Consider the following 13,233-nt stretch of genomic DNA (forward strand, 5'->3'; position numbering starts at 1 on the left):
AGAACAAAGAATACTCAAATACTACTCAAGCAAGAGCAATGTGTTTGAACAGGAGCAATGAAGAGAATTAAAATCCTCCAGCACCTCTGTTGTATTACACAGGTCACAATACTTTCCTGGCTTAAACTTCCAGTTTGGGAAGATTCTCTGGAACACACTAACAATTAATTGCTATTTATTTCTGTAGCATCTGAAGAATGTGTGAATCACTGTGCACATCTACATTGGATGCCTGGGCTTTCTCCATGCAATATATAGCTTTTAATTAGAGGGGAAAAGAAATGGAATTGTTTTGTCCTGCAGTCCTTTGATGAAGATGATGATGCCATATTTTAAAGAGAACATGCTGTTCAGTGGAGGCTGTTCAGGTCCTTTCTGCTAGCAGCAAGTTGAAGAACACAAAAAAAAAAAAAGGCACAGAAGAAGTTAAAAAGAGTAGATCAGCAGAGAGATGAGCAGCTAATCATCCCAGAGTGGACTCTCCAGACAAACACCCATCTGTTAATGTGCTGGAACTCCCAGAAATGAGGAAAGAGAGCAGGCAACAGCAAGATTCTGTGAGAAACTACAGGTTTAACGCTGCACAGTATACTAACTACAGATGAAATACATTACAAACCCTTTAAAGACAGATAGGGGTCTAAGCATAGAGTATTAAGAGAATGTTTAAAGATACTGTCAACTGTAAACCCTTGCTTCCTAACAGCAGAAAACCTAGAGTTGGTCTAGCAGATGCTAGCTATTTGCCTTTTTCTGGCTACTTTTTCCTTTCTACTACTTCTTTTTGAAGGCACATTATCATGTTGATAATAACTTCGGTGAGCCAATACCACATCTAATGCTGATATTAAATCTAAATAAGTCTCTGGATTCTGCTGGTGAGCAAGCCTCAAGGAACAAGGCTATGCCAGATCTCAGATTTACATGGGGCTTATTTCTAGAGAGATAGACTAAACACATATTGAAAAATAAACTACAAGAAGTATATATAAAATATCTTACTTATTTTTCCTAATGTCCTAATGCCTTCTCGAACATTTTGTGTAAACACAGGAATGATGGGCTAGGAGGGAAAAAAAATATTAAGAATTCAATGAAAATAACACTATCTAAAAGAATTCTACCTCACTTAAACCCAATGTGCAAATTCATTTCAGAAGTGTTTGTCATACAAGGACATACAGAGAGCAAAACAAGGATTCATTAAGTTCTTCTGCAACCTTCTCCCATGAAGTTTCAGCAAGTCCATTTTCTTAAAGCAGTACAGGTTTTCAGAACCTGTGAAGCATTTAAGCCTCCTCTTGTCTAGAAGTATTTGCACATTTGTGAATTAAGTGGTTAAACCTCTTCCTTAATCTGTGGTTATGCTCAAAGAATTGACAGGACTGGGACCCTAAACTTGTCTGATTCAGCTCTACTGTGCTGATTGCATTGCTTCACATATGTCATATTTGGTATAGGTCTGTGAGTCACTTCTGCTGATGAATATTTGGAATGGTGTTAATATTTCAAGCTTTTATTGCTGTTTTTGAACTTGCAAACAGCTGTCAAGATTTACTGTGTGGGGAGGGAGGTTCTACTACATGAAGATTTTTAACATCATTTTACAAACAAATTATCAGAAAGAGAGCTCTAAGATTTTCACACATCCAGATTCTTTCAAACTTTTTTTTTTAAAGCATGTAGATGAGTTAGTAAATTAAACTTTTCATACAGGTATTAAGTCATTTAAAAAGTTGTTTTAAAAGTTTATAAATAATCCAGTGCAACAACAGAGAATAAGTACAGTTGCCTATGCCAAATGGTAACACATTTTCTTATTCTAGAACCATCTTCCTTGGAACAGCTTGCTTTTGACACAGAAATAAGAAATTTCTGCATGTACCAAATTGGTTTATATGGCACTACCTATGGCAAGCAAACTGCTGGGAAGAGAACCTAAGGAAGCTGAAGGTCCCAGTACTGACATTCAGAAACGTTTTTCTTTCCATGTAGAATTATATTCATGATTAAGAGTGCCTCCAACACTATTTATATTCTTCTGTATCTCTCAATTATTGGGCAGGAGGGTGGAATTGAAGCTGCAAGATCTTTGTGAGTGCACAAAGAAACTGAATATATGTTCAATAAAATAGATATAAGCAGTACAAGCTTAGTTAAACCCCATACATTGCCTTTTGTATTCTATTACAACATATTAGTAAAATCTGTTGGAAGTATCCTGTTTAAATTTATCTTCCTCCTGATAAAAGTGAAATATATTTAATATTAGGTCTTAAGAGTATTGTAGTTTGGTATAAAATTCAGAGACTTAACTAGTCTCTCTTTGACAGTACCTACATATAAAACTCTTGGAGTGACAATTAGTTTTAAATCAGGAATACGCACACCTAAACACATATGAACACATCTTTCAAGTACAAATACAGAGTGAGAGGGACTCTGAAAGGGTTATTAAAATAGATACAATTCAAATCTATCATACACTTATGTGCCTTGCACTGTTGGTCCCATATAAATAACTACCTGTCTACAAGGACATGGGACAATGCTTAATATTTGACAGAACTGAAAAGAAATAGTACACACCAAGAAGCAGTAGCTCTTGCTGCTGCTATATGCCCTAGACATCCCTTATGAGTATATAAATACCAATACAGTATGTAATGCCAGTGCTTCTAGTATGAGTACAACAGCACAGGCAGGTCTGCTGAGTCACAGTGAACTTCAATGATAGGAGAAAGAGAAATACTTTTGTTTTCCAGCCATTCAGGTCAGAGGCTGATCCGTCACAGCCCCGACCAGGTAGGTGTAAAACAGCACAAGCTTACAAAGTAGAAACTATCCTGAATTTTATCTCTTATTCTATTAAACTCTGGATTTTCTGACCACACTATTCCCAGGTGACTCCAAAAATCTTCTATCAAAAGGGACAAAAGTCTTGAAATGTAGTTTAAAAAGCAAGTAGACTGTATTCATGACACTCAGCAATGGAACACCAAATACTTGATAATCAAAACAGCTTCCCCTGGAAGAAAGAACCAGTAAGTGAGCTTTTTTTTTTTTAATACTTTTTTTCTGCAAGTCATACTTACCACTTTTGCATCAATGGCAACCTGAGCAAAGCCCTTTCGATTACCCCAAATAATAACGTATGTTTCATCACTAAAAAGTGCTTCCCGAACTCCACCTGGAGAAATACCTAACAGATAGCCTTTCTTCAGAGTATTGACACATGCTTCTTTTGGTCCGTGCAAAATTTCAAATGCTTCAACAATTAGTTTAAAACCTGCAAAGTAAGATGATATTAATTCAGAAAACATTAATTCATACTATCATTGAGCAGAAATCCCCAAGACAGAACATAATGGCTAAAAGTTGTCTACTAGCCTAAAACCCCAAAGATATTGCTAGAAGGACTGGTGCATTAAGTTCTGCTTCTAAATTTCAGTCTAAAAAACTTGAAAGTTTATGTTTTCCGTTCCAGTAAGGTTGCATGCTATCTCACAATCCACAATCAGGACAAAAATGGAAATAAAAAAAAAAAGGCAAGCACTCTGGCATATCTCATGTATCCCTTCAGAGGAGTTAAGTCTGCTCTGGGGCACTGTCTCCTTGCCCATGCTCTACTTTTCAAATGAAGTCCAATAGGAGAAAACTCCAGCAAACTGTTGTTTTGTTAACACACAGTAGTCCATGCACAAGGAGATGAGAAACAGAACTTAGCATTCCCTGTGTTCCTGATCACTGCAGGGACTGAATCCTCAGGTCAGTTTGAGTACCCAAGTGGCTTTTCATCAGAAAATAACAGCAGCTCACCACAGAAGCAATCGGGGCTCACCAGATTCATATACGCATCTTAGGTGAAGATTTTTCATTTACTAAAGTCTAAAACTGTGACGTTACATAAACTCCTCATACCTTAAACGTGTAATGCCATACTTACTCTGTTCTTCAATGAACAGCAGAACACCAGAAATTGCTTACAATCATTAAATGGACACACACGTGCTCAATTTAGACAACTAATCTAATGTACAAGAACGTAACTAGCAGGAAGCCAGTCATGTTCACTTACATCAATAATTTTTCAATTTATGTAGCATTTGTGAGTATTACATACTGAAACAGGAGCTTCAGATCACTGACCAGCATGGGAGAGATTATTTCTCTTTCTTGAGGTTTCCCATTGAGCCAAACTTAACCCAATCAGCCACAAACAAGGGCACAGAACTGATCTAGTCAAGCCTAACCCTCAATAACAGATCACCTTTTTTTTACTCTGCAAATAAAGATTTGTTAACGTGAACAGACACACAAGAGAAGGTACAGTTAAGAAGATAAAGCTCTGTCCTTTTGTACACACTGCATAGACTAAGGACTCTGGAAGGAGACCGTGAGGCAGCATATCATCAGTTTATTCTTAGCTAAACTCCAATGAATCTTTGTAGGTGACATGAGTATAATTACTCCTGATTTATACCTACACGCAGTCTGAATCTATCCATGAGCACAACACCAGAACACAAGCTCTGCTGTAGCTGTCTCACAGCTTGTTGTATCTGCTTTGTACCACATGTAACACTAGCAGGCTTCATCTAGTACCATTTGCACAGGTGACTCCTGAATTAGTTTTTCATATTTAATTTTTCTCAGGTGTTTTGGTTCTCAAATTTTAAATAGCTTATTTTTTATTTTTACAAGTTTTACATTCCCAAACTCATTAAAGCTCTTTGGAATGCACCTGGGGATGGGAAGCTGCTCATCTCGCAGCTCTTTTCTGTCCATGAAATCAGGAGAGATACAAAACAAGCACAGCAAAGGTAGAATCACGCACGAAGATGGACTGCAAGGAAACAGAAGGTGTGAAAACAGCTTTCCTTTCCACAGCAGACATGCAGGAGGAGCGGGGATGATAGCATAGCACCGTATGAGTCTGTCCATTTCATAGATTGGAAAGAAAAAAAAAACGGGAACAGAATATAGGCTATGTTTTGTAATAGGGAACAGTGGTGAGGTTTCAGGTCTCCACAAAGTTCCTCAGCTGTATTTTCCCCCCTTGGCTTTTACTGTAAACCTTATATTCTGAGCTGTATTTCACAGACTAGTCAGCAAATCATACTTTACTATTAATACCTCTACTCCAACAGCAGAAAGGAAGAATCTGGCAAGTCAGAGCAACAGAAAGACAGGAATTAATCAAGTGGCCCAGATGAGACAGCCAGGGTACTCTATATCCAAGGTAAGGGTCATCATAAGAAGCACTGGGGTAGTACCTGGCTATAGCATGACAACCACCAGGAATCTACTTTTCCCCCCCACTTTAAACAATAAAAAAATATCCTAAACACAAAGCCAGAACATCAAGGTATGCTAATTTTTCCAAACACCAAAAAATCCAGAGTTGATTTTACTCAACTGTTCAACCTGGACTCTGCCCTTTGCCCTAGCACACTCTTCTATTCCCCACTATTCAGTAGAAGATTTCATTTTAATTCAACCTTTGAGAAATCAACATAATCCTGGGTATTATACAGATGAGAATTTAAAGGACCGTGGAGTACCAGAATGTTTCTCCCCTCCCAATTCCACCCTGTGATCAACTTCCAGTATTAAAAAAAAAAAAAAAGGAAAAAAGTTAGCCCAAGGACTGCATTCCTTGTCTTTCTGCCCTAAAAACACAGGCAAGAGAAGAATACATAGTACTGATTTAGTATAAATTGAGGCAAGCAAATAATTTCCTTTTGCATCTACATGAAAGAGAGATGCATTAGGCAATGCTCAACAGGTATTTCCAGGTATCTCAAGGAGTTCTTCTATTAGTTTAAATTCCCTTCCACAGGTTGCCAAGCTGTATCTGTCAAGACTTAAGCAGGGAGGAGGAGCTTGTTTGACCCCTTGTAGACTCATGAATCCTTCAGGGGGCACAGCAATACTCTATAAATCCAACCCAGTTAATCACAGTTAATTCAGTACAGAAGCGCCTAGTGCAGAGGAAGCAATAAGACTGCATATTGTCAGCTGCATCCTGGCATGGGTCCAACATTCAGATTCATGGGACAAGCCATTCCTCACAGCTATTCATAATAGACTCACAAATCATAAAAACAGAAGGATCAGTAAATCGCCTGATCCAAGTGTGTCTAAAAGCCTTTCTTCCACTTCTCCTAAATTGAGTCTGGTAACTTTGGGTTAATTAAAACATCTTCTGAAAAGGCATCCAAATTAATCTGAAGCCTTAATCGAGATCAGGCAGCCTTAGTATTAGGATAAAAGGATGTCCATCTTTCTGATTTGATTCACAAGAGAAGCTCCATCTGCCTGGGCTGCCACTCATAGATTATTCTACAGGCTTTGAGACGCAATCCAGAACAACAATCTGGGCTCCTTGGACTTCTCTTCCCTGAACAGCCTTAAATCATTCACATAATCAGAGAGTTATCTAGTTTGGGAGGGCCATCTAGTCCAACCTCTCACCCAAAGTGGTCCAGCTGGGCCAGGCTACTCAGGGCCTCAGCCAGTTGAGTTTTGAGAATCTCCAGGGATAGAGTTCACCCAGAATAGCTGGGGAATCTGTTCCGGTGTGTGATCATCTTTATCATAAAACACCTTTCCTCATGTCTAACTGGAATTTTCTGTGTTGCAGCTTGTCTGTCACCTATCATCCTACTGCTGTACACCTTTGAGAAGAATCTGTCTCCAGCTTCTCTGCACCCCTCCGTTAAGTAATCAAAGACAGCAATATCTCCACCCACCTTTATCTGTTACAGACCAAATAAATCCACTTCTCTCAGCCTCTCCTCATCATACACTCCAGCCTCCAGTCATCCACTGAATATGGCTCTAATATGCCAATGTCTTTCTCATACTAGAGAGTCCAAAACTGGACACAGTACTGCTAGACGTGCTCTCACAAGTGCCAAACCAAGAGAAATAATTTCTTCCCTCAACTACACACATGTTAAAAAAGGCCACCATGCACTTGATCTTCTTTCCTGCCCATGGCAGGCAGGTTTGAATGAGATGATCTTTAAGGTCCCTTCCAATCCAAACCGTTCTATGGTTCTTTGCTGCAAGGGCACACTGCTGGTTCGTGTTCACCTTGTTGTCCACTAGAACACTGAAATCCTTCCTGACAAAGCCAATTTCTACTCAGGGTCCCACCTGTACTGTCACATGGGATTATTTCATCCCAAATTCATAACTTCACATTCACTTTTGTTGAACTCTGTGATGTTTCTGCCAGTCTTTCTGTGAAGTTACTCTGAATACCAGCTCTATCTGTTGGAGCGACAACTGCTCCTCCAGCTTGGCATTGCCAGTGATCTTCCCGAGAATAAACTACAACTAACATTTAATTAACAAGTGTGCATAATTATTAAGATTTGACTCCACATCATACCCAATAAACTACAAAATAGATTGCATTAGTCAGATGTATACAAGAAGTTGGATAATTAACCCAAATCCTAGTCTACTGGCAAAAGCAGTTGTAGAAACGAAGACCTAACATTACTCACATGAAAAGGTTTTGTGTTTAGGGATTAAGGCTGAAATGATTTCATGGCAAAATTAGTTCTCTGATATGAACTATTTTCAGTAAAAGCATTGCTGATGTTGTATATTAGTACATTACATAATACTCCTATAAATTCACAAGTCAAATTATGAGGTTTTTAGTAGAATTTGGGAAGAGAACTGGATGCTAATGTATTTTGGAAATTCAACTGCATTTTCCCACCCCTCCAGAAGAAAAAAACTAAATCCCCACATAACTAACTTGACTTATTTCAGCATGGTTTTTCCCTAGGCTGTCCAGCCAGAAGTTTGCCCTAAACATACTTTTCATTTCCTACACGTTTCACACAAACTTGGATACCTCCATGGCTTTCCTCTGGACCGGATTCTACTTAAAGTCTTCTTGGAGATACCAGTCTCTACTGCCCACCATACTCAATTGAGTGGGATACACAAAGGCATCCTCTATTCTCCCATACTAATGTCACCAATTTTAAGGGCACTATTTCTTAATCAGGTTATACACCACTCGTTCTGCCTATATTAATAAAAAGGAAACACCTCATTGAAGTATTGGACACCAATTAATACAAAGACAAAAGTTTCTCCCATGACCTCTTCTTTTTTGTTTGTTTCTAAACACTTCGGAGTTGTGAGAGGAGTTGCCCAGCCAGGAGTACAACCCATCCCTGCACAGGCCAGTTGCATAAACTCATTCTTGAGTATGCTCTTTACAGGGAACATCTGTTCTCCAACAGACATCAACTAAATTTGTCTGAGAGTTTGTTCTGAAAGCTGTATTCTTGCACTTCAATTTTCATTATTTACATTATTAAAAAAAAGTGTCTATAGAGTTTTCAAATTGATCCTTCATAATGAAGCATGTTACCTGGTATTCTGGAGACAAAATGATCAGCTACTAGGCAGCAGAATCTCTTCTCTTCTAAAAGAAGTCTAGATATGAAATAGATAATATCAGCAGGACAAGCTCCATGATAAAACACAAAAAGTGCAGGTCCTTCTGGAATTTTTTCAACACCATGAAGCTCGTAACCTGTTAGGAATCAAAGACATAATGGATGTCAAAATAAGATACAATTCTATCCCAAAGAAACTAACTTGCATCAAACTGGCAAGCTGAAACCAGTATCTATTGAGAAGTGTTAGAGCAAAGTGGCAGCTAAAATGTCAAGAGGTGACTTGCAGCATTGACTAAATTGCTTTCACAGGAAATACGTGCTTCATTTAAATCAGAAGATCTACATTTAAAGAAAGACAGAACAACACCAAAAACAACAGCTTGGATCTCTTCAACTACTGTATAATTTTACCTTTTTTTTTTTTCCATTTCGCTGCCTTCAAGGCTGTAGCCTTCTTAATCAATCATTCAAGATAAATCAAAATACAGATTAGATAGAAGTGTTGAAACACTACCATTTCAAGTTATTAGCTACCTTTCAAAGTCAAGTTCATTGCCATGAGTAACTGTTTAAGAAGATTTGACATGACAACATCCATTTATGTGGCTCTTTTTATTCCAGCATGTGAAGCTCTTTTTTGTTACTTTTCTCAGAGTTATGCTTGCTCTATTTTTTCCATCACTAAGCACCAAAAGCTGTCTGAGGCTTTATGTGCTCAATTGCAATTTACATGAATTGAAACATACAAGTTTCTTATTGGACGTGTATTTCTAATTTAGTTAGCAGTGAGGAAAATATTCAGTTAGCACAAAATAACAAAATAGACCAGTTTAAAACACATTCAGTTAATACTGAGCAGTTTTGTTAGTGTTGTTTTTGTTTTCTTTTTAACTGCCACTTCTGAAGTTATTGGAACAATCTCTCCACGCCCCTCTTTTTTAAACTTCTGTCTGTACTTTTGGCTCTTCTTACTGTTTTACTTTCTACACCTGTGTATCTGCAACCTATAGCAAACACACCCACCTATCACCTGTGCCATCACAAGTGACCACTAATTGAGCTCCCTGCCAGCTGTGCACAACCAGAACAATACCTGTGTCTAACATTTGCACAGGTTAGAGGTATCACACACCATTTTAGGGTTCTGTTATTTATTTTTGTTGTTGCTGTTGTTTTTTTTTTTTTCCCCATTGCTATGAGATTTCAGGAGGAAAATTCCTTCCTGTGAACTACCAATTAACCAAGTGGGGAAAACAAATATCACAAAATATTTCAGAGAACGTGGAAGCAGCTGCCAGGGCAGAAAAAAAGTCACATCAGTAGATGATGGACTGGATAAGAATATTTTCTGTGCAAATAAAAAGTTGGGCTTCTTATAAAAAAGAAAAAGTTACTACGGATGAAAAGAGCCAAGGCCTTAAAAAATCATTTTCTTATGAAAAAAGTAAATAGCTTTTCATTATGAAGTGAGCATTTTAAGCCCTTTGATTTCGCTGTTGATTTTGATCTAGTGTACTTTCACAGATTTGAAAGTTACATCTTAGTCTTACAAAGCCCATCTGATACAGCCGCTGCACCATCTGGCTATCAATGCCTTGAAAACCCTCTTCCCTTTGACTGGAGAACAAATAGAGATGATTTTCAAGAAGGATTTGTTCTTTATGTAAATTGCTCTTAAACATCTTTCTCCTTTAGCTCTATTTAGAGTGAATGGTTCTGAAAGAGGCTTATGATTTCCTTAGAAAGAAAAGCCAAATCATTTATTAAGTCTGTCTTTATAAGAGATATAATAGTAGAGGGACAAGGAACAGAGCCCTTAGTTTTGACATTCTTCTACTAGAGAAAGTAGTTGTCAAAAATACATAGAGAGAAAGAAAATATAAAAAGTGGGGTTCTAAAATCAAATTAAAGTAGCAACTAGTGAATGAACCAATGTTGAGGGTTCCTTTTAGCCACTGTTTGGCATTATGTTGGTTACTTGTAATTAAATTGCACAAATATGTGCAGAAATATTAGCTATTAGGTTATAACTGTCATTTAGCTTCCAGTGTTCATGTATTCACTCTGAAAGAACAGAAAGAAGATTTTTGGTTTTTTTATTGCTTGCTAAAAAGTTCACAGGACATGGCAAATTAATTTGATTTTTAACATAGCTATAATTTCAGGTCCTCCTGGAATGAAGAAAATCCAGTAGTTATTAAAAAGTAAAAAAGAAAAACAATTAAACAATTTTAAAAAATAGCATATATCCAGCTAGATGAAAGATCTCAAGGTAGCAGCTAAGGAATAAAAGTGCAAGACTAAAAATATTACATCCAAAAGTCTCAATTGTTTTTTCTCCCAGCTCTACAATGGTTGAAGCACAAATGGCAGTTGTTAAGCTAGGGGAAAAAAAATGGCCTGAATTTCAAATTTCATCAAACAGCAACAACAATCAGATGTACATTGATAATCCCCAGAGGTAAAGCCAGGAATAAGAGCTTCAGCACTTTCTAATAAGAAGTCAGATCTTGCTTACCATGCCATATCCTTGCGTGTCCATCCCATAAGGTAGTCAACAGTTTTCTTGCACCATCCCAAACGTTACCTGATTTTTCTCCATTTAATTTCCTTTTATGAATATAAAGAATGATAACAGCACTGTAGATAAAGACGAAGAAGAAAATTCCTGGAAATATAAAAGCTATTGCAAGTGGAAGAAGCAACCATAAAAGGTAGACTGTATAACCCAGATAATCTTCAAGATGCTCCACACCAGTCCATTCTCCCAGTAAGTGAGCCACACAGGTTAAGTAGGACAGCGATATTGGTCCTGCAGTACAGGATTCATTTCCACCTATCATCCTCTGTTTAATTAAAAAAAAAAAAAAAAAAAGAAAATACAGATGAATAAAGCCTTAAAAAAGACAGCAATAAACCTGCGTATACTGCATAATCATACAAAATAGTGATGCATTTTATTTGTACACCATGTGCTACACAAGACAGTAGGCCACGTTAGAAACAGAATGGTTCACACAGCAAAACCATTACTTTATTCTTTTCGGTCATTTTTGTGTAGCAGATATGCTGACAGCTCTAATTTCAGAAAGATAGAATGGTTGTTGCACCTCAAGCTATTTTCTCTCATTAAAAACTGCACATCTTATAGAGATCCAGGACACCTATTTTATTTCCAGTTCCCAGAAAGCCGCATTCATTAGTTGATTAGTATTTTTTATTATCCTACATCATATGCAGTACACTCAAAACTTTGTCCCAAGCATTTACTCCAGCAGGAAATAGTGCAATCTCAAATTCAGTGCTATAAAAACCCTACCAAACGCTTCCACTAACCATGAACGTACAATGGCTTGGTAAGAAGATGGCCTCAAATAAGCAAGTCTTGCTCATGTAGAGACTTTTGATTGCATCTAGAAACTTAAAGATCGTGAAATGCAAGTCCCAGAATACAACACAGAGAGGTTCCACAAAGAGAAAAAGATCACAAAGTCCTCAAAGAGCTTCAATCGCTCAGCATTTACTGTGTCTAGGCATAAGAACCTTCTTCCATGCCAGTTCCTAAGAAGTTTCAGTGTTACTTCTCTCTGGACTGATTTCATACTTTCTATCGTTCTGGAGCAACATTTTTTTCTGATATGTACAGTTTAGGGGAAAATTTGCTATTCGCTTCATCTTACAAGCCTGAGACAACCTGTATGCTGGGGTATCTTAGCTAGAGTTCTAGAACAAGATAAATACCTTGGGAAAAAAAAAAAAATCCTCGTGTGGAAAAGTTTTGGTCAAGACTTGGAGTAACTGTTAATCAAGTCCAGGGAAAAAAAAACATTTTGCAGTTACAGTGCAGACTTAGAGGGAAATGGATGGATTTTAATTAAAACCAATAATTTCTGAAATAATGTGAGTTTTTTTATTATTAAAATGTGACTTACAACATATTACTGCAGAATTGCTACGCAGAGAGATATCTCTCATCACTCCTTTACTCTTGCTCTGTTTCACAAGCAACAAGAGACTGAAATTCAGAAGATAATTTTGCTAATGCTATCAGAATCCCAATGGCAGCAAATACTAAGAAGCAGATCAGTTTCACTCCCCACTTGCTATGAGACACTGAAGCATGCACCAGAACAGAACTCAGCTCACTTATTTCCCAGTCTCAATTGTTCCTCCCCCATTTCGATATAGCAAGGATATCACTTCTGTTTTGAAACTGGCCTATACCCACACTGCTCCAGGTAACTCCTACTCAAGAGGAGATAGAGGATGTCCTGACAAGAGCTTTGCTCCCACGATCCATGCCTTTTCCACCAACCCAGGCTTACAAACTTCTGCTCTTCAGCATGTTCTCGAGGACAATGAGAAGAGCGGCTGATAAATCTTCATAAATGCATAAGCACATGGCATAAGTTAAAGGCACTTTGCCGATTTCGTGTGTGTGCATTTAAGGGGTGGCAGGGAGGATCAATTTGGACAAAAGGACGGGAAAGAGAGCAAGGGAAAGTTCTTTCTCATTCCAGTTGAGAGACTAACTCCAGAACCTGTGAGGCAGCAAACAACCATGGGAAGTCATAAGAACACAACTCCAAGACCAAGTAGGATTTAGGAGTAGGATTCAACATTATATTTACCAGATTGTCATGCCTGGATATCTCCATTGGTTCCACCTACTAAGCAGAGAACAGTACGTAGGCATGAGTTATGGCACAAGAGCTTTTTAAAACTCAGAGGTGGGTACAGAACTTCAAAGATTACTGAAAGTTATGCTTTCCCTCCTACTACATCTTTAATTGTT

General features: G+C 37.8%; 1 protein-coding gene across 7 annotated transcripts in view; it reads right to left on the reverse strand.

The window, feature by feature from the left end:
* Window positions 1-13,233, reverse strand: part of LOC137851095 (DGAT1/2-independent enzyme synthesizing storage lipids-like) — a 28,300-nt gene that overhangs the window by 12,984 nt on the left and 2,083 nt on the right. For all 7 annotated transcript variants that reach the window (XR_011092995.1, XR_011092996.1, XM_068671873.1 and 4 more), the window contains exons 2-5: window positions 10,957-11,284; window positions 8,408-8,572; window positions 3,096-3,289; window positions 1,003-1,063 (exon numbers count right to left, since the gene is read on the reverse strand). Coding sequence is in view for 5 of the 7 variants with exons in the window: in XM_068671873.1 (XP_068527974.1) it covers window positions 1,003-1,063; window positions 3,096-3,289; window positions 8,408-8,572; window positions 10,957-11,281 (745 nt within the window). In the remaining 2 variants the exon portion in view is untranslated. The remainder of the gene's footprint in view (window positions 1-1,002; window positions 1,064-3,095; window positions 3,290-8,407; window positions 8,573-10,956; window positions 11,285-13,233) is intronic.

The sequence above is a fragment of the Anas acuta genome, chromosome 2 (assembly GCF_963932015.1).
Source record: "Anas acuta chromosome 2, bAnaAcu1.1, whole genome shotgun sequence".
NCBI classification, from domain to species: Eukaryota; Metazoa; Chordata; class Aves; order Anseriformes; family Anatidae; genus Anas; species Anas acuta.